Source organism: Oncorhynchus gorbuscha, linkage group LG13, assembly GCF_021184085.1.
Source record: "Oncorhynchus gorbuscha isolate QuinsamMale2020 ecotype Even-year linkage group LG13, OgorEven_v1.0, whole genome shotgun sequence".
NCBI lineage: Eukaryota > Metazoa > Chordata > Actinopteri > Salmoniformes > Salmonidae > Oncorhynchus > Oncorhynchus gorbuscha.
In genome coordinates this window covers 73,850,359-73,873,418 of record NC_060185.1, presented here as the reverse complement: position 1 = coordinate 73,873,418, position 23,060 = coordinate 73,850,359, and the positions used below count along the sequence as shown (strand labels likewise).

The 23,060-nt window shown below is 42.6% G+C and overlaps 1 protein-coding gene across 1 annotated transcript in view; it reads right to left on the bottom strand.

The window, feature by feature from the left end:
* Window positions 1-3,467, bottom strand: part of elovl6 (ELOVL fatty acid elongase 6) — a 31,220-nt gene extending 27,753 nt beyond the window's left edge. The window contains exon 1 of the mRNA XM_046295702.1: window positions 3,184-3,467. Coding sequence (XP_046151658.1) covers window positions 3,184-3,266 — 83 coding nt within the window. The 5' untranslated portion in view covers window positions 3,267-3,467. The remainder of the gene's footprint in view (window positions 1-3,183) is intronic.
* Window positions 3,468-23,060: the final 19,593 nt, after the last annotated feature.

Here is a 23,060-nt window from a genome sequence, read left to right as displayed (position 1 = left end):
GGATGAAGCCAGTGGCTCAGGTGAAACTATGCAAGCAGTAGATACATCTCCTTTAAATGTTGATATTTGGTTGCATTGTCAACAAATACAATTAAATGCTACTTTTGTAATACAGAAAATAGCCTTAAATGAAGGCTCTTACAAATTAAAGTAACATTCAACCTTAAAATGAGAAACACATCCATGGCCACATTGAGGTTACTGTAACTATAAAGGTATTCTTATGTAATCATATGTTCAAGCTAGTGTGCATAGGTTGTCGCAGGTCTGTGAAAATCTTCACAATTGCTGTAATGATCTGTGCAGAATCTTGAACGCTATTGATCACTTGCACCATGCACTTTTAATGTAATCTCAACTGCAACACAGGTCATGTGGTTGTGCTATTAGATGAACAGTGATATCACAATTTGTTGTGTAAATAAAGAAAATATCTGAAATTGTATTCCCATTTGAGTGATTGTAATCTCATTGAATAAACATCGCAACCAAATATTACCCAATTATCAACCTTGAAATGACATGGTGTGCCCAGTGGGAGATTTGATAAATTCACGGAGATTCAACCAAAAACATTTGTCCTGAGGGGGAGGGTATTTGCAGGAGCTAATGGCAAGTGAGGGTAGTTTAATTAGCAATTATGTGAGGGTAGCTATATGCTGTTTTTCAAGTTAAGCACACTGCCCCCTGAAGCCGAAGCAGTGATTTGAAGATCAGATGCCATTCCCAGACATGCTGAGTCAACCATGACATTTTTCTCCCGTTTGGATTGAACACCCCAATAGCAAAGAGCAAGCCTTGTTATAACAACGAGGCAAGGTTTGCGTAAGCTTGATTCTTTGCAGTCGTTCCCAAAAGAGCTTATCATCTGTCCTCACTTTCCCCAGGGGTTTTGTCCTCGCTGGACTAAGGTGCACTTCCTCTGAGTTTGTTAGTACTGGCAGCTACAGAGGCCGCCCCTGCAACTATTTCATCACACAGTAGTCAATAGACTGCAGCAGCCTACCATTAAAACTTTCCTCTATTTCCCATTGGTATTTGGTAGGCCTCAACATACAGTAGCCCATTCAAGAAATGTGATGAGAGAGAGAGGGAGGTCACCTGCATAGTGAGAACACATGCTTCAATTACAATGCTGTAGAGTTTGAAAGTGTTGTTTTGATTAGTACATGCATCAGAAAGTGCCATTATGGTATTTTGTTTCATTGAATAGGGCCCCAATGGTTAAAGGCAGTTGAAATGTGCCAGAAAATCACCCATGAAGCAATGCATTGTTATTGTATCTGTACGGCAGAGAAAGAAACAGGTTGGTTAGCATTCAATTATTATTTTTCTCTTTAGGAGTTTAGGCTGAAGGGCTGCACCTATTTACAACTAAGTTGACTACTCTATAACATATCTCTCAAAACATGTAACATGTTCATACACCTATTGTGTAATGTCAATTTGGGTGAATATGACTAACCACTCGTGAATTTGTGCAGTGGTTATTTCCTCTCAGAACCATGCGGTATGGTCTTGTCAGAGCAGACATCCCTGCTGCAGTGCAAACGCTGCCCAGAAGAGTGGGCACAGATCATGAGCTGCTATGTGATTGGCTAGCACTCTGTCAGCAGACATCATAAGATAATTTCTATTGGTCCGTTGGTAGCACCAACTTATGGGCAGCTCCTGCACAATGTTTCCACACGCTTGATTCTGAAAAGGAACACATTGGACATCTGTAAATTGTTCCTTTTTAAAGAATGTTTAATTGCAACATAAATGTTTCTACTATTACAAATTAACACACTTCTTTTTGCTATTTCCTAGTTCTGTAGCCTACCAATAAACCAGCGTGTGGCATTAGTGTAGGCTGCTGTTGCATTACAAATTAGATTTTTACCTGTCTATTGAAGGTTTTTCAACAGGTATAAATACTTTAATCATTATTTAAGTCAGTTAATAACCAATGCATAAGTGGTAACCTCCCATAGGCTATTACAATGGTAAACACAGGAGACTAATTAGACACTGATTGTCATGGATAACAGTCAATTATAAAAATGATTTTTAAAAAACATAATGGTGATTTATTTCCTAGACACTTACAGGTATTAGTAGGGTGTGATTTCAGATGGAGCATAACCTGATTATGGCCGTGCTCATCACCTGCATCATCCGGCATCAATAGGCATTACCAAGACCAGTTTTGTTAGTTTTCTATTTATTCAGTCTGTGGTGGATATATAATGGTCTTACCCTGTCTTTGGTGAGCATATGTATATGTTAAGGGTTTGGCCAGAACATGAACATATAGCCTATCCAGGCAGTGATGTTATTTTGAGTGTTTGCCTATAATTTGGTCATCTTTTCTTTAGGAATGTGTTTGTAATGGTTAGCACCTTAGATTTATAGGCTAGGAAGGTTAGACTCACAGGCACTGGTGCGCTTTGTGTCAATGAATGAACACGTTTGTTTAGTTATTCTGTCTGTTTGGCCAGAGAAACGAGACTACAGACTCCAAACCGGTATTGTGCATATTGTAGGTCTAAATGTAATCCGTTTTTGGAGCGCAACGGACTAGACAAAATAGTATGCTGATAAACGAAAGGTCTACCTCTGTCAACTCTCGGCATGTGGGATTTATTTCATTCATAGCGTACCGGTTGTAATACAGGGCTATTGGGCAGCGGTAAATGTAAGAGGACGGAATTATCTGGTCAGCAGACAGATAACAGTAGCGCCGAATCACCTTGAATACCTGGAATCTGATGCCTAAAAATAAACATTCTACATACGCAAATCACTGAAAGTCACATCAGAAGGCAAGGAAATTGTAACGAGATGTAACCTAATAATAGAGTGATAGGTTCAGTTGGTAGGCTATTCACCAATGGGCACCTTCTTGATTCATTGTACCTAATTCACAGCCAGGCCTGCATATGTTGTGAATAGGGTAGGCTACTGTCTGTGTGCGGATGATCCTCTAGCTGCTTTATGAGAAAGATGTTATTATAGGAAAGCCTTATAGGAAAGCCTAAGCAGACCACAACATAAGCTATTTGCAAGCTTAACGTTAGCAGCATGCTATTCTTATTAATTCATTTCCTGTTTCTATTAATACGAGTATGAGGAAATTGTGTCACATATACACAAACAATCCTCCCCACATCAATATGATATTTCATAGACTATATCTACCAGTTTTCTTGCATCCATCGTATGGCTTCGTCCTCGTTGAACTGTCTCTCAAATTCGTACTCTTGTAGCGCCAACACCGACATGTTCACTGTGCGCTTTCCTGTAAACGGATACAAAGTTATATTCTGATTGGGTGTTATATTTAACTGGTTTCCTCTTTATCTCTCTATCTCATCTACACTCCTTGTCTTGCATCGCTCTTGACCCTGCCAAAAACTATCAAACTGAACGCGAACGTCAGACTATATGACAGCTCGATCCGGCATAGGCCCTCTCCACCAAGGAGGTGGATTCACGGTCCTAAAGCCTGAATCGCCGAATTTATTTTGCAAGTAGATTGTCACTGTGATGCCTCGTTCACGTTAACCATAGGAACCCCGTTAAATTGCGCAGGATGTCGTTCATTTAAATGGGGACGTCCACAACAAAGTGGAATCGCAACGCCCCCGTGCGGTTGAAGGCTCTGCTTGCGAGAAGGACGAGTCCGTGGAAGAACAGGAAGTGACCAACCACAGAAAAATATGAACATGTGTGGTTTTTGGTGATGGCTTTATGGGATAGCTAGCAACTTGTAAGCAATTACCCATTCGTATAGGGTACTAACGTTAGTGGGTAACTAGCCCGTTGGGGTAGTTACCAAATACGTTCTCTGACTGTCACTGCTCTTGCTCAACAACAACAAAAAATCCTCTGTGTCTTCACAACTTTTGGACATATTTCAACAAAACTATTTTGTGGTAAATGTATCCATTTTTTTTTTTTTTTAAAGTTTATATAACGTTACTCCAATGAAGTTGGATCTATAATTGTTTTTAAATGTACAAGCCTTAAGATAAATAATCATGTTGTTTACAGATAAATATTTAAATACATTTTAAATAATGTTGGATTAGTGTTTTGGGGGTCAGTTACCCTTTTACAGTTATGAATGTTTCTACCTGTCATTTAGACAATGACTAGCACAGTTAGCGCTACTTTATGCTAACTTGCTAGCTAGCAACTTCGATAGCAGTAAATGCTAGCCAGCTAACTAGTTCGCAAAAGCTGCTAGGAGTGCTAGCTAGCAGCCTTACTACCAGATCGTCTGAGGTAAAATACATTAAAAAGATAACGTAACTTAATTTCAGTTGTAAATGACTGATACTTTTGCAGTTAATCTTACTTTATTGAATTTTAGGTATTTTACACAGCATTTTATGTCATATAGCTAGATAGCTAGCTATGTTTTTAAGAGCTTTTAAATTGGCATATCTCCCAATTTTCAGTCACAGGTGGGGACTGGATTAGGTTTGAGCATTGCAGGAGGTGGGCTCATGAGTTGTGCTCCAATTTTACTGGAGGTCACAAATAAAGCTATCTATGTACAAATTAGAATCATGCAATAGCAGAGCATAAGAGAGTTTCCACATCAATGTCACACTGAATTAATGAGTTAAGTTATTGTTATTAAATGTTATATTCCAAAGTTATTTAATGTTATTAGTTATATTACATTCCAATATTATATTCCAAATAATATATGTTTTTTAATGAATGAAAAACATCTATTGAAAACCTTTTGCTCCTGAATGTCATTTTAATGACTGCTGGGATTGAACATGTTGCATTATTCAAATAATATTTAGTGGAATTGTACATAATGGATTGTATGGAAAAGGAACAGCAAAGAAAGTACAAACAAAATGTGCAGGTGTCACACCCTGACCATAGAGAGCCATTGGAGTTCTCTATGGTGCAATAGGTCAGTGCGTGACTAGGGGGTGTTCTAGTCTTTAATGTCTATGTTGGTGTGAGTATGGTTCCCAATTGGAGGCAGCTGATGATCGTTGCCTCTAATTGGGGATCATACTTAGTATGGTCCTTTTCCCATCTGCGTTTGTGTGATATTGTTTCATTTGGTGCTATGTGCGCTACGGATATGGGCAAATGCGAAACCCTTCCTTGGCGGGAGTCGCCAAGGAGTATAGGAGGACAGTGACGACACTGGGGTCCGCGGCCACAGAAACATTTTTTGGGGGGGGGACACAAGGGGCTGTCGGTCGAGCCGAGGAGAGAGCCAGAGACCGTCTAGGAGTCGATGAAGCTGTTCGAGGAGGGAGATCGGAGAGAGATGTTGGTTAGGTGAATTCTGCAGCGCATTCGCCCTGAAAAGCGCCTTCCTAGCCCGGTACGTCCTCTGCCGGTTCCTCGCACTCGCACTGAAGAGAGTGTCATCAGTCCGATGCCACCTGTGTAGGCTCCACGCACCAGGCCTTCCAGTGCGCCTCCCCAGCCCGGTATGCCCTGTGCTAGATCCCCGCACTCGCCCTGAAGAGCGTGTTCCGGCTCAATGCACCAGGTCTCCAGTGCGCCTCCCCAGCCCGGTACGTCCTGTGCCGGCTCCCTGCACTCGCCTTGAAGAGCGTGTCATCAGTCCGGTGCCACCTGTGCTGGCTCCACGCACCAGGCCTCTAGTGCGCCTCCCCAGCCCGGTACGTCCTGTGCGTGGGCACGGTCCGGAGACTCCATTGACGGTCTACAGCCCGGAACCTCCAGCAACGTTTCACAGTCCGGAACCTCCAGCAACAGTTTACAGTCCGGAGCTTCCAGCGACGGTTCACAGTCCGGAGCTTTCTGCGCTGGTGCCCAGTCCAGGCACAGCGTCCAGTCCCACTCCACGGCCGGAGTCTTCCTCTGCGCCGGTGCCCAGGCACGGCGTCCAGTCGCAATCTATGGCCGGAGACTTCCTCTGCGCCAGTGCCCAGTCCGGGCACGGCGTTCAGCCCGGCTTCAGGGTCAGATCCGCTGTCTGAACGGGGGCTACGTCCCGCACCGGAGCCACCACCGACGCTAGTTGCCCACCCTAACCCTTCAGGTTTTGCGGTCAGAGTCCACACCTTTTTGTGTGTGTGTGTGTGTGGGGGGGGTGGGGGCATTTTGGAGGTATCACACACTGACCATAGAGAGCCCTTGGGGTCCTCTATGGTGCAATAGGTCAGAGCTTGACTAGGGTGTGTTCTAGTCTTGAATTTCTATGTTGGTGTGAGTATGGTTCCCAATTGGAGGCAGCTGATGATCGTTGCCTCTAATTGGGGATCATACTTAGTGTGGTCCTTTTCCCACCTGCATTTGTGGGATATTGTTTAGTTTTGGTTTAGTGCTATGTGCGCTATGAACTGCACGTTTGTTTATTATTTGTTGTTTTTTGAAGGTTCACTTTAATGAATATGTGGAACTCTACTCATGCTGCGCCTTGGTCCGCTCATTATGTATATGACGAACGTGACAGCAGGTAAGTAAAAAGACTTTACATCAAATCTCCTCATAATGCAGATATTAAAGGTGACATGTGCAGCACCCTTTCCCTCCCATATTTTATTTAAATAATCAAAAATAAGACAACTACACTTAGCTTTTAAGTATTACTTACAAATAATTCTAAATAAAAGTGATTAAATGGATTTTAACACTTGTGTGAAACCCTATGCCATAATCTTCTACCTGGGTAACTGGCACCCTCATGCATTGGGCCAGTAACCAACAAGGTAAAAATCTGTTCTGCCCCTGAACAGGGCACTGTTCCCCGGGAGGCCGTCATTGTAAATGAGAATTTGTTCTTAACTGACTTGCCTGGTTATGTATTTTTTTGTAAGTGTTCACCTAAGCATGACCTTCATCCAGATGCCACGGTTTTCATAAGGTAAAGGAGAGGCGGACCAAACTGCAGCGTGTATATTGCGATCCATGTTTAATCACACAACGTAACACGAATCCAAAACACAAACTCTACAAAACAATAAACGTAATGAAAACCGAAACAGCCTAAACTGGTGCAAACTAACACAGAATAAGGACGTCAAGACAATCACCCACGACAAACTCAAAGAATATGGCTGCCTAAATATGGTTCCCAATCAGAGACAACGATAAGCACCTGCCTCTGATTGAGAACCACTCCAGACAGCCATAGACGTTGCTAGATAACCCCACTAGCTACAATCCCAAATACATACACACCAAAACCCCAAGACAAAACACACCACAATACAAAAACTCCATGCCACACCCTGGCCTGACCCAATACATGAAGAAAAACACAAAATACTTAGACCAGGGCGTGACAGAACCCCCCTAAGGTGCGGACTCCCGAACGCACCTCAAAACAATAGGGAGGGTCCGGGTGGGCGTCTGTCCATGGTGGCGGCTCCGGCGCGGGACGTGGAACCCACTCAGTCAATGTCTTAGTCCCCTCTCCTCGCGTCCCTGGATAGGCCACCCTCGCCGCCGACCATGGACTAGTAGTCCTCACCCAGAACCCCACTGGACTGAGGAGCAGATCGGGACTGAAGGACAGCTCGGGACTGAGGCAGCTCGGGACTGAGGGGAAGCTCGGGAGTGAGAGGAAGCTCGGGAGTCAGAGGAAGCTCAGGCAGGTTGATGGATCTACCAGATCCTGGCTTGCTGGTGGTTCCGGCAGATTCTGGCCGACTGGCAGATCCTGGCCGACGGGCACTTCTGGCGGATCCTGGCTGACTAGCAGATCTGGCAGATCCTGGCCGACTGGCAGATCCTGGCCGACTGGCAGATCTGGCAGATCCTGGCTGACTGGTGGATCCTGGCTGACTGGCGGATCCTGGCCGACGGGCGGATCCTGGCCGACTGGCGGATCCTGGCCGACGGGCACTTCTGGCGGATCCTGGCAGACTGGTGGATCCTGGCTGACTGGTGTATCTAACTGATCCTGACAGACTGGCGGCGCTGGGCAGACTGGCGGCGCTGGGCAGACTGGCGGCGCTGGGCAGAGGGGCTCTGGCGCCTCTGGGCAGAGGGGCTCTGGCGCCTCTGGGCAGAGGGGCTCTGGCGCCGGACAGGCGGGAGACTCCGGCAGCGGCGCCGGACAGGCGGGAGACTCCGGCAGCGGCGCCGGACAGGCGGGAGACTCCGGCAGCGGCGCCGGACAGGCGGGAGACTCCGGCAGCGGCGCCGGACAGGCGGGAGACTCCGGCAGCGCAGGGGTGGAGAAAGGCTCCGACAGCGCAGGAGAGGCGAGGCGCACTGTAGGCGTGGTGTTGGCAGTGGTGGTACTGGGCCGAGGACACGCACAGGAAGCCTGGTGCGGGGAGCTGCTACCGGAGGGCTGGGGTGTAGAGGTGGTACTGGATAGACCGGACCGTGCAGGCGCACTGGAGCTCTTGAGCACCGAGCCTGCCCAACCTTACCTGGTTGAATACTTTCGGTCGCACTGCCAGTGCGGCGAGGTGGAATAGCCCGTACTGGGCTATGTAGGCGAACCGGAGACACCGAGCGCAAGGCTGGTGCCATGTAAGCCGGCCCAAGGAGACGCACTGGGGACCAGATGCATAGAGCCAGCTTCATGGCATTTGGCCCGACGCTCAATCTAGCCCGGCCGATACGCGGAGCTGGAATATACCGCACAGGGCTATGCACCCGCACTGGGGACACCGTGCGCACCACTGCATAACACGGTGCCTGCCCGGTCTCTCTAGCCCCCCGGTAAGCACAGGGAGTTTGCGCAGGTCTCCTACCTGGCGTTGCCATACTCCCTGTAAGCCTTCCCAAAGAAATTTTTGGGGCTGATTCCCGGGCTTCCGTCCGCGCCGTCGTGCTTGCTTCGCCAAACTCATTCTCCTGTAACCTTCCGCACACTGCTCCATCGAATCCCAGGCGGGCTCCGGCACTCTCCCTGGGTCGACCGCCCACCTGTCTATCTCCTCCCAAGAAGTATAGGCCATACTGTACTCCTCTTTGGGCTGCTCCTGTTTCCTCTTCTCCTGCTGCACCTTTGGGCGGCTACACTCCCCTGGTTTAGCCCAGGGTCCTCTCCCGTCAAGGATTTCCTCCCATGTCCAAAAATCCTTAATACGCAGCTCCTCTTTGGGCTGCTCCTGCCTGTCGACACGCTGCTTGGTCCGTTTACAGTGGGTGATTCTGTCACGGTTTTCATAAGGTGAAGGAGAGTCGGACCAAACTGCAGCATGTATATTGCGATCCATGTTTAATCACACAACATAACACGAATCCAAAACACAAACTCTACAAAACAATAAACGTAATGAAAACCGAAACAGCCTAAACTGGTGCAAACTAACACAGTATATGGACGTCAGGACAATCACCCACGACAAACTCAAAGAATATGGCTGCCTAAATATGGTTCCCAATCAGAGACAACGATAAGCACCTGCCTCTGATTGAGAACCACTCCAGACAGCCATAGACTTTGCTAGATAACCCCACTAGCTACAATCCCAAATACATACACACCAAAACCCCAAGACAAAACACACCACAATACAAAAACTCCATGCCACACCCTGGCCTGACCCAATACAAAAAGAAAAACACAAAATACTTAGACCAGGGCGTGACAGGGGGGGCTAGTTACTCCCTAGTACCCTAAATTATTACTATTTTAATAGTAATGTTAAATAATAGACATTGGCTGTTAATCCTATTAAATTATATGACTGTTGCAACCCATTTAAGTTAGTGTTGGTAATTAAGTTTGTTTATGATAATTATTAGGTGGGGTGGAGGTCGCTAGCTAGAGTGGTATCTTCAAGCTTGCCTAACGTTTAGCTAGCTAGCTTGACTTGCTACAAAGTTAGAGAAACAAGTTGAAGAAAAAGTAACTAAACAAAATATGTTTTATTATCACCTGAAACAATATTTTTCCCCTGTCTTGAATGAAAAGGTCATATTTTACAATCTCCCAAAATAAATGCTATCTCTGATGAAAGACTCTCCTCCAACTTGTGTTAGAAACACTACACCATTCAGTAGCGGGCAAGACTCTGTGAAGATGATATAAGGTGTAATGAAATACGTCACGGTGTGTATGTCATCACTGACACTGCAAATGCTTACTACATACAGCCTTTTGAGAAATATGCAGCAAAAATAAGTTTCCTTTACTTATAGTAGTGCATAATCATTTGGTAATACTCCATATGAATACCATCTTCATACTGCATTAGAGCACATTCCTAATGCCTTATAAGCTATGTATAACATGTGCTGATAACACTGCACATAAACATACATACATTGCAATATCCACAGAGCATTACAGACAGTAAATTATAACACTGCTTCCTAAGGTGTTATTCAGTCTGGCCATAATGCTCTGTGGATGTTATAATGCACTACATGAAATGCTCCACAGGTGGGTAATGACATCAGAATCCGTGCAGGAGTTCCGTATTCAGGTTTGCAAGGTTTTCAACTTGTTATACCTTATGAAGCAGTATTATAATGCCCTGAATTAAATGCTTTACAGGGGTGTAACGACTTCAGAGACCATGCAGGAGTTACATATTTAAGGAGTTACATTAAATGCACATGCTTGTCAGTGGTGGAAAAAGTACCTAATTGTCATACTTGAATAAAGGTAAAGATACCTTAATTGAAAATGACTCAAGTAAAAGTGATTGTGACCCAGTAAAATACTACTTCAGTAAAAGTCTAAAAGTATTTGGCTTGAAATATTCTTAAGTATCAAAAGTAAATGTAATTTTCAAAATATACTTAAGTGTCAAAAGTAAAAGTATAAATCATTTCAAATTCCTTTTATTAAGCAAACCATGTGGCACACTTTTCTTGTTTTTCTATTTATTTAAGGATAGCCAGTGGCACACATTTACCAACGAAGCATGTGTGTTTAGTGAATCCGCTAGATCAGTGGCAGTAGGGATGACCAGGGATGTTTTGTTGATAAGTTTGTGAATTTTCTCTTCCTGCTAAGCATTTAAAATGTAACAATTACTTTTGGCTGTCAGGGAAATGGATGGAATAAAAAGCACATTATTTTCCTTAGGAATGAAGTGAGGTAAAAGTAAAAGTTGTCAAAAATATAAATAGTAAAGTACAGACACCCATAAAAACTACTTAAGTAGTATTTTTAAGTATTTTTACTTAAGCACTTTACACCACTAATGCTCATTAAGTGATATAATGTCATTCCTCCTTACACAAGCAACTGCCTTAAGAGCCAAAACCTGAATATGGAACTCCTGCGTGGATTCCCAAGTCATTATGTGGATCATCTCATACAGGGCATTTTAACACTAATTCATGAGGCATTATAAGCTGCTGGTTCTATTCTGCTCCTGGATGTCCCCCAAATTCGCAAACTTAGAGTTAGGGCTTATTATCTGGGTGGTAGGGTTTGGAAGGTTGCTTGCTGGAGTATAATTGTGAATTGCTCCATCAGTTTGCACCTGAATACGTTTACAGTAGGCTGTTCTTATCTGAACTTATCTCAACTATTGCAATCAAAGAGCGGTGTTTCCCAAGCCAGCAGGTGGCAGATCGCCACACACACACATTCTGTTATCCAATATGGAGTGGACTCCCACAACCTTGCCCTAGATTTGAAAGGGGTAGGTTATATCACCTGATGTAGAAATACTGTCATCCTCAGTGTGTGATAATGTGGTAATATTTCTGTCTGCACATATTGAGTCATCAGGTGTTTCTCAATATGCATACTACCATGCTCCACACACTCATGCTCTGAGTGCATTCTCCGATTACTTTCTCTTGAGTATGTTCTTCTAAGGTCGAGAGTGTGGAGAACGCATAAAACATTACATTTGAGAAGCACTCACACTCTTCCTACTGTATTACCTCACGCTTTACCTCCCCATTCACTGAACCTTCTCCCAGCCAAGACAATGAAAACCAGATTTACGCAAAGCAAATGTTTTAGTTCATAATTATCAGCTAGATATGTGAATCATAATGATCTACCTAGCCAGTTAGTTAAACAGACAAAAAATGACCTTAAAGTAATGTTATGCAAGGTAAACGTAAAATAAATTGTGGGCTAGCTATTAGTAGTAGCGAGCCAGTTAGCCCTATTGACTTATTATGGGCTTGCGATCTACAGTCGTAGGCAGGTAAGCGTTCCAAAATTAACACAGCATGTATTTATTAACGTATCAAGATAATATAGGCAACATTTCATTCTGAAGTCGGAGTGTATTTTCTCTAGATTTAGCTTAAATAGTGTCCTCCATTGATTTGAAAACATTTTGCGTCATTTTTTTGCGTGGTAGCATCATATTTCTTAACATACTTTCAATTGAATCTTGTATCGATACATGCTTCTAAATATATACAAATGGAGTACGCATTTGAGAAGTGCCCTCCGTGCTCTGTTTCCCATACTTTTATTTGGACTCATACTCCGACCCTCCTGTGCTCCAATTTGCGTGCTCGAAGCACGGTAGTATGCATTTTGAGAGTTACCAATCCTGTCTGTGGTACTATAAACCAAGCTTGCCTGATGAGAAACCTCGCCTGAGACCTGAAGACTTGCATTAGCTCCCTGAGCTAGTCCCAATGCTTTAACTCTGTGGTCTAACACAGTTCTGTGACTCGTAAGGAGTCCTGGATTCAGGGTGGTGTACTGATGCACCTTCCTGTAACTGAAAAGAAACTCAATCAAAGCAGTAATGACTGCATAAAAGTGATGACTGTTTCAGTGTATAATGTGTACCATTACATGAAGGACCCCCCACAAAGCTATATGACCCTCTGCCTGTCAGTGCCTGAGCTCATTACATTAAGGATACCCCACAGACCTGAAATGTAACCTTTATTAAACTAGGCAAGTCAGTTAAGAACAAATTCTTATTTACAATGACAGTCTAGGAACAGTGGGTTAACTGCCTTGTTCAGGGGCAGAACAACAGATGTCAGCTCAGGGATTTGATCTAGCAACCTTTTGGTTACTAGCCCAATGCTCTAACCACTAGGCTACCTGCGGACCAAGGTTCAGGTACAACTCAACAGGAGGATCAAAAAGGAATGAAGTTGTGTTCATTGTCCAGGGGAGGATGAACTGGTTTGGTTTGGTGTGTGTGTGTGTCCACTTGTTTTTGTGGCCTTTGCCTCGAGGGAGTATCCAGCTTCTCTGGTCAGTCATGCCAGGCATCTTGGCCTTATTCTGCACAGCTGGGATAGGAGAACCCTCAAAGGTACTCTGGGGGATAGGAAATTAATCTGGGTGTGAGAGACAGAGCGAGAGAGGATGTACAGGGAGACATCAGCTCACATGAATGTATTCAGTTATTCCTTGTTATTCCCTGTTCCTTCCTCCAAGAGGCATATGTAACAAGAGTTTCAGAATGCTTTGAGTGGTGAGCAGTGTTCATTTTCTATGTGTGCCTAGCCTATTGAATTAAGTTTAGTAAACTTATTTGATCCAGACAACACATTGAGGGCCCACAACAGTAGGGTTTGTTCAATTGCATGATGGCAACATTATACAAGCACAATCGCACTATTGTTTAGGAGTAGACAAGTCTGTGTCTTCAAGGCAATGAATGAGAGGTATACAGTTTGTCTGCATGTTCCGTACAGTCATTGGTTTGTTCCAGTAGAGTGCCGTCTGCTGGTGATATATTAGCAGTGAACTTCAAGGAGCAGAACAGAACCATTCACTCACCTCGACAATCAGGATTCATGACATGGCCTCCCCTTCTATTCTCTATATACAACCAGCTCTGTACCTCACAATAACTCTACTCCACGTAACATTTTAGAAATAAGGGGGACATTTTCAATGAGAATGGAAGATCTGATGTGTGATTGAACAAGGTAAACAACAGTGTTCAGTTCTAGCGTGAGCGCTTCAACCAAACTATATCAGTTGCTGTCACAGGGTTGTGCTGCGGGAAAGTGGCTATACAATCGGTTTAGTGAGGATAAAATATATTTTGCCTAACCTTTCTGCTTCAGTAACCTGAAGGATAGCAGATAAATTGCCAAAATGCAGGTCCAACAAAGTGAAGCAACCTTTTCTGTGACCATAGGCAGCACACTATTGTCACTAATTGTAGATAAAGTAGTTTGAACATGAACACATAGAAGTTGTCATGTTACAATGTTTACAAGGAGTGTATAATGCAAAGTATTGATGAGGATAATAGTGGTTTAATTCATTTCAAGCACAGTTAACTAAAATGTTTTCCAATGACTCAAACACTAAAGCTCATTAAACTTGTCATGACCATACAAACTTCTCAAATGACGGTTTCCACCATTTTAATTGGTTTGACTAAATTTGCTGCCCTCTTCTGGCTAGATGTGTGCATCAACACACTGAGCATGCTCCTAGAGGACTGGGGTTGTGTGGAGCTACTCTTTTTTTTTTTTTTACCCGTTTTTAAGCATACAGTCCTATAAAGAATGGACATTTGTACCAAAATGTATTCACCGGTCCAGAAAAAGTAAGGTTGGTGAAGTCTTGGAGAAGGATGAACGCGGAAAAGATGAAGGCAGGAGAAAACCGGTCAGACCAGAGTTAGCTGAAGATGCAACCGCTGAGGCCTTTTACTCCACCATAGGAGCTGAAAGGAAGTCAAGTCCAGCAAAAGGTCAGCAACACACTTGATTCAGGAAGGAACATGTTCATGTTAAAGAAAATAGTAGACCTCAGGGACAGCCTGCCAAGACGTCAAGGGAAAACATATTTGTTAGGCAGTTTCAGAGGCACCACGTCATATTCTCCCGCAGAGAACACCAACATATTTGATATGTGGTTATGTGTTGGGAGTCACATCCATCTTCCATCCATCCAATCCCTTGTGTGTCTTGCCTTACCGTTCTGTCCATTCCATTAATGATCGCGGCGCCTTCCAGCCGGGATTACCGCGTCGCACACAGTGGATTTCCCACTGCGCCCGGTAATGAGCAGCGATGTTGGAATGGGACTCCCATTATGGGAGCATGCAGCAAATTGCTTTTCACCAGAGTGTATTAGAGTGAGAGCGGGTTCGGACGTGCCTTCCTTATTAAATAGTATAATTGCAAAAGGAGGGAGGTTGGACATGGCCAGGTAACTGCTAATGGTTGTTTGGTGGTATGGACATAAAAAGTAATGCAATGTACATTTATACGCTTGTTATCTCAACCTGCCCGGCACATATACCTGTGCGTGGCCCTTTCACCGGTGTGCAATTTCACAGCAAACAATTGAAGGGAGTCATGTCAAACTGGCCAGTTTAGGAGAGACTGGTATTCATGGTTCAGTATTACTATAGGGTGTCAATTCAATATACCTTGTTGCACCACAAAAATTACCTTTCAGCCGCCTCAAGCCAATGTACATGCTCTAACCTGCAAAGTAGTCCAGGCCTATGTGATAATGTGAAGAAGGTTGAACTGTGTTTTGTTTGTAAGAAGATGAACTATGCCTTTAATGTTTGTGAGGTCAACTATCCCTTTAATGTTTGTCAGAAGTTAAACTCTTTTTAATGCTCACCAAATGAGGCATGTCTTGTCTTGTCTTCCTACTGTTGTTAAAGCTCTGTAATAAAGTAAGGTAACTGAGACATGGGTTGGTTGTCACAGACAGTGCTCCAGACCTGGGTCAAGTCATACATCAAATACTTGAGATGCACTTGATTATGTTTACAATGGAACTAATGGAATATATAGTCCCAAAAGTGCAATCTCCAAAATAAATTAAGCATATCTTAAATACTTTATAAAGTATTTTAAAGTATTTAAACTTCAATATTTACTTCATCTGAACAGTTATTTGGTGGTGTTGGATATTATCTGAATTACAGAGTGGTGAAAAGCAATATAAACACCCTGTCACTTATAGGAACTGTTTAAACCTTTTTAATGCCAACATGTTTTATGGACATTTTATTTATTGAGACAATAATCATCTTTGTGAATAACAATGTAATAATCTATGCTTGCATCTTGTCAAGACAAACCATATACATTTTAGCAACTGCATATAATGAACACTGGTACAGTAGAATGAAACTTGAACTGAAACAAACTATTTTCAATATGATTAAATTAGTCATTCAGTATTACTGGGCGTCATGTTCCACTGCAGTATGAGCATGAACCACACTGTAGTGTAGAATCTAGATGAATAGAGGTAGAGGACCGTGGTGCCATGGTTCTCCCTGGTACTGTAGCAGGTGTCTGTCAGAAGACCGTAGGTCCTATAGGAGATCCCAGTAGCTTTGTCTCACTGCAGCCCCCAGTGGAAGTGGACATCCTGTGGAGATCAGGCATAGATAATGTTACCACAGATCAATATTCCGCAGTGTGTTTCCTAGATAAACTTCCTGAGATTCTACCATCTGTGACATATAGCTTGAACCAATAAGTCGCTTCTGGGTACCAGTGCTATCCATTGGTCTCTACCCTCGCTCCTTGTTGATTACCCGATCTACTGATCGTAAAGATCTGGGTAGGTATTTTCGTTGACATGGTCTAGTTTCTTATGATGAAAATTATTTAGTTATTTTCAGATCTGCAAGGAAACAAGTTTTTGGTTTGGAATTGGGCCATATAGACACTCAATACCTGCTAACCTCAAGATTGCAAAAAATGTCATATTGCGTACCATTAGAATGCACTGTAGTACCTAGGTTGGCTTCTGGGGGCCTCAAGACAGTGAAGTGATTGTGTCTGAGTGTCTCAGCTGAAATGAGGGCCGTATTTGGGTTGTCTTGTCATTTCTCTCACCATTTAATTGACAGGAATAAAATTTTAGGCAAACTCAAGCATTGCCAATAATTACTTGTTTTAAGCAACTGTAAAAGTAAAAAATAAATAAAACATTATATATATATAATGTTCTTATTTTATTTTTTACAGTTGCTTAAAACAAGTAATTGTATATATTATATATATACACTTTAACCCTTAAGATGTCAACTGCTAATTTTCAGATTTACACCACAGTACAGTGAAATGGCTGTGTTTATCTGTTGCTGCCAAGTCATGATTTCCCTGGTGGTTAGCCTTGCAATAACCAAGTGGTGAAACACATAGCCCTCTATATTTAAATGTTTCAGGTACACCACGATAGGTGTTTGTCCTCATGTGTCTGTTTTTCAGCATAAAGTACTCCGTAGCCACTTAGTGTGGAAACCAGGTGAGCACACACACACAATAACAGTCGCTCTCCTTCACTTCATCCTCTCCCCCTTCTCCCTAAATCCTCTAGGTTATATAAGCTGTTTTGGTAAACCCCTCTCGTTTCAGAAGAAAGTTCTTTGTTTCTGGTCATTTTGAGCCTGTAATCAAACCCACAAATGTTGATGCTCCAGATACTCAACTAGTCTAAAGAGGGCCAGTTTTCTTGCTTCTTTAATCAGAACAACAGTTTTCAGCTTTGCTAACATAATTGCAAAAGGGTTTTCTTTGTTTACCCCCTTTGCTCTCTAATTTAGTGGTATCCAATTGTTAGTAGTTACTATCTTGTCTCATCGCTACAACTCCTGTACAGGCTCGGGAGAGACGAAGGTCGAAAGCCATGCATCCTCCGAAACACAACCCAACCAAGCCGCACTGCTTCTTAACATAGCACGCATCCAACACAGAAGCCAGCCGCACCAATGTGTCGGAGGAAACACTGTGCACCTGGCGACCCGGTTAGCATGCACTGCGCCCGGCAGGAATTACCTGGATTTCTGCATAAATTGGTCATCGAATTGGATCTGATCTCCATCTAAGTCACAACAATAGACAAACATAGTGTGCTTAAACTAATAACACACAAATGATTGTATTTTTCTTGTCTATATTGAATATATAATTTAAACATTCCCAGTGTAGGTTGGAAACCCCTAGGCTAAAGACTTCTCCAAAAGCTAATTGGAGTCAGGAGTCAGCTCACATGGAGTCCAATCAATGAGAAGAGATTGGAGATGATGGTTAGAGCTGCCTTGCCTTATAAAAAAACACTCACAAAATTTGAGTTTGCTTTTCACAAGAAGCATTGCCTGATGTGAACCATGCCTCGAAGAAAAGAGATCTCAGAAGACCTAAGATTAAGAATTGTTGACTTGCATAAACCTGAAAAGGGTTACAAAAGTATCTCTAAAAGCCTTAATGTTCATCAGTCCACAGTAAGACAAATTGTCTATAAATGGAGAAAGTTCAGCACTGTTGCTACTCTCCCTAGGAGTGGCTGTTCTGCAAAGACGACTGCAAGAGCAAGGCGCAGAATGCTCAATGAGGTTAAGAAGAATCCTAGCGTGTCAGCTAAAGTCTTACAGAAATCTCTGGAACAAGCTAACGTCTCTGTTGACGAGTCTACGATATTTAAAAGACTAAACAAGAATGGTGTTCATGGGAGGACACCACGGAAGAATCCACTGCTGTCCAACAAAAATATTGCTGCACATGTGAAGTTTGCAAAAGTGCACCTGAATCTTCCACAGCGCTACTGGCGCTGTGGACAGATGAAACTACAGTTGAGTTGTTTGGAAGGAACATACAACACTATGTGTGGAGAAAAAAGGCACATCACGCCAACATCAAAACCTCATCCCAACTATAAAGTATGGTGGAGGGAGCATCATGGTTTGTGGCTGCTTTGCTCCTTCAGGGCCTGGACAGCTTTCTATCATCGAGGAAAAATTAATTCCCAAGTTTATCATGACATTTTGTAGGGGAATTTTAGGAGAATCTGACAATTGAAGCTCATCAGAAGTTTGGGGATGCAACAGGACAACGACCCAAAACACAAAAGTAAACCAACAACAGAATGGCTTCAACAGAAGAAAATATGCCTTCTGGAGTGGCCCAGTCAAGAGTCCTGACCTCAACCCGAATGAGATGCTGTGGCATGACTTCGAGGGCAGTTCACACCAGACATCCCAAGAATATCAGATCAAATGTTATGCAGAAATCCAGGTATTTCCAAAGGGTTCACATACTTTTTCTTGCCATTGTATATATTTATTTTATGTATTTTTTGCTGAAACATTTGCCTTTTAGGAAATGTATCCTCCTACATGAGGTCAAACTTTAACCAGCATGAAAGTATGTTCTGTATCAGAGTAGTTGTCAGAGACTCTGGGTGGCTGACAGTAGGGGGTAGAGGTAATAGCCATTTAGAATGTTATAGGAGGTGACGGCAGAAAGGAAAACATTGAGAAGCGATTGACGCCGTTTGGCCAGACAGCAGACTTACAGTGTAAACTAAAGGTGTCTGAACATGATGACTCACATGAGGGGGAGACTCAGGTTAACATGAAGGGACATGAAGAGGAAGATATTGGTAGTTGCAGTAGGTTGGGTGATTAGTGGATAATATGTCTCTGTGTTTGAGATCGTTTTTTTTTAGGCATACCTCAAAAGGCACTATGAATGTGCTTCTAATGTCTCTATATAGGGCCAACAGAGACACAACAGACGTATGGCATATTCAGTAAATGATAATGAATTAGTGTATTTTGGGTTTAAAAACCCCTCACGCTGTGAAGCACAGAAGGCTGCTTAGGAAGGACGGCTCATAATAATGGCCGGAACGGAGCAAATGGAATGGCAGTTAATATCACGAGCCAGTTCTCCCCAATTAAGGTGCCACCAACCTCCTGTGCTGTAAAGGCATAACTCCCCCAAGGTTGGGGTTAACTTCAGGCATTAACTCCAAATGTATAAGGTTAGGCATTCACTTAGAATGGTTAAGGTAGGGGATAGGCTTCATCTGCCCATCCACCATTCCCGCTTACAACACACTCGCAAAACTGAAACCTACTTGAAGGTAAGAGTGCTCACTGTTACTCCTAGTGGCCTGTTTCCACATCATCTCCCGACATCCTCAAACATGGATGGACATTGATTACTGACTTGTATCACAGGTGACCTGGCTGGTCTCAAGTAGGAGAGCTGATCTGATCAGTTCCCCCTGTCCATGTAATTGTATTCATTGTGGTCATAAGGCACTCCTGCTCTGAAACGCTTGATACATGGTCCCATGTCACCCAAAAGACACAGTGCACATTCCTAATAGGCTATTACCTCCCATTCCAATACATTTCTGGAAGACTACTAGAAAACTGAATAGTCAATTTAACACCACATGGTTGAAGGCAAGACTGTTAGAAAACACAAGACTGTTTATTTATCTACTGAATCCATCCTCGGATCATATTATTTTTCTATTCAAGGCACATTAGGGCCATGGTACCGATCCTTTGAACACACTCAAGGGTGAAGCCAACATGCTCAATGTGTAGCAATCGATTTGGAGACAAAACATCAGATAGTTTTTTTCTGCATCCTTTAATATAACTTCACAGAGCAGGAAGTGTGTGAGTCATGAAATTTGCCCTGGTTATCTGCTTTCACACGCTCTAGCCGACCGGCCAGCCAGCAGCCCACGGAAACAGGACGAGAGGAGCTAGAGCTGTCCGAGTCACACACACTTGCATGCTCCCAGGCTTCACAGCATAAGCAGAAGCATATACACACACAGGCATACACAGGCGTACACACACACATAGGTGTGCACACATGCAAACATATATATACACACCCACACACAACAAGTGACTTTAGACCCCCTTTATTGTAAGGTTCTTACTTATGTAATGTACAATTATTTACCACAAACAGGTTTAACAGATGTTTTATGCTGTAATTACACTGTCTATGCAATTACCATGTAACATGTATAGGGGTTATAATAATAATAATATATGCCATTTAGCAGACGCTTTTATCCAAAGGGACTTACAGTCATGTGTGCATACATTCTACGTATGGGTGGTCCCGGGGATCAAACCCACTACCCTGGGGTTACAAGCGCCATGCTCTACCAACTGAGCTACAGAAGGACTCTTTCTTCATACAAACAAAGACAAGGTGATGTGTACACTTAGCTATGGAAGACACCTTTGTCTGAGAGGGAATAATTGTATTTCATCTTGTTATGGAGGGCCTCCTTGTGTGTGTGTGGGGGGGGGTGAGAAGAGAATGTTTGAGGTCAGCTCATCTGACCTCTAGCAGCGACCCCTATGCTATGATTGGTCAGAAGCCCCCCACTGACCCAGAGTGGTATGGCCAATGTGTATGTGTGTGGATTATTGTGTTTGTGTGTGTGAGAGGCGAATAATTGGAATTGATAAGCATGAAGGAGTTTGTCTGAGATTATTCAATGTGTATTCCTACTATCCAGCCAATGCAAGAGGGCTTGCCATTCTCTTTGATATTTCACTGATTATGACAATACCAATTTGCCTTGTACAGCATAATGCAATCAAATCATCAAAAGGAAGAGGTGTACATTTCCCAGGCTGAATGGGATTTGCGTTTAAGCAACGCATCTAATGTAGGCCTGCTCAATAGTTATTTGTTTATGGCTAGCCAATTTAACTGTTGAATCTGACAAAAAAGTAGGCATATTCTTCTCAAATAATGTCGTCAATTCCGCCATTGACAAGCCACCCTACAATGCAACAGTGTTGAAAGTGTTAATAAATTGGTAGCTTTTGAAATACTATAATTCAACTTGACACATTGGTAAAACAAAGAAAGAAAATATAAATAGTTGTTTCGATAGTTAAAAGACCTAATTCACCCCGTTCCCAGTTCAAACGAGAAGAAACTCCATGATTCTATTGAATAATCGCCCACGTGAAAAAATGCATTTCTATTTTGAAAACATTAATTTTCCATTTGCTTAATATTGTTAATGTATTATATATAATAACCCACTAAGATGACCAAACCTATGCCTGACTTGGTTGATATTTGACTACAAAATTATTTGAATAGGAAATTGCTCATGCATTTTTATCAACTTGTGCACCCGTGTATCTGAAATGAAAAATTGCAAGGGCATGTCGAGCACATTTTGCACAGAACAGAAAGACCTAAAACAAGTTGACGTGCATAGCAAAGTCGTTGGAAAATAGCTTTCAGAAGATCGGAGTTGCATGTAATTGGTGTGTATAATTGGACAACAAATAGACACCATATTGGCAAAATGTCTCGCATGTTTGGCACACCATGACATGAATATTGAGAGCTTGTTAATTATTTAGATTAGGAGTAACGAGTCATGCATGGATGTGTGCTCTCACTTGCTTAATTTGAATTCCCGGGGTGGGATAGAGGTGATAGGGTCTCTGCATTTTCTGTAACTTTTCCTTATCATAAGAACCCCAACATGAGGTGACAAAATTAGACAACGAATTGAATCAGCATTCACATTATGTTTCGGGATATTTCTATTTCTGTAAAGAGTAAGCTACAATCACAGTGGAAATAAAACAACCAAGCGAGAGAAAAAAAACTGCAAAAGGGTAACATCTTCAAAAAGGTAACAAAGCTTTGCTTATTCTCTAAAGTCTAAGTAGTTATTAGTCTTATTGGTGTTGTTTGTGGTAGCCTAATAAACTGAGGTATGACTGTACGCTTGTTTATTCCATGTGTAACTCTGTGTTGTTGTTCTTGCTTTATCTTGGCCAGGTCGTATTTGTAAATGAGAACTTGTTATCAACTAGCATACCTGGTTAAATAAAGGTTAAATGAATAAAAAATGATTATGCTATTAGCGAAGAAGGCCCAGCTTAGTGGAGGATAAGCTCTTGAAATAACATTGACTTCGTGAAACAAGGAGTTGAGTTTACTTTTGAATGGTTGTTTACATCTCTTTAAAATGAATCTCAATAATGACAGATATCAAACCGAAGCGTTTTTAATATTATTAAGGACGTTCGCTTTGCAGGAGGTAAAATTGAGCTGCAACCAAATAAACCTGATCAAATAGATTGCCTTCCTAAATTTTTAAAAGCTAAAAGCATTTTCCATCATTTTAAATTCAAAAACGTGAAATAATTTGGTCACAAATAAAAATGTTTGAGCAAACCACTTGTGGTCAATTACCAAAAAATAAGCCTGTCAACCCTGTTATATTTTTGTAATTTATTGAAAACATTGAAATATATTTCTTACCGGGTAGTCCATGTTTAACAGAAGGAGAGGTCTGGAGTCTTGGGCGGTTTCTGGGCGAGTGAGATGTCTCCCTGAAGACTTGTCTCTTCAGGCCCTCTGTGCCCAAATGTTGATTGGGATGTGTATTGAGACGCAGACTGCAT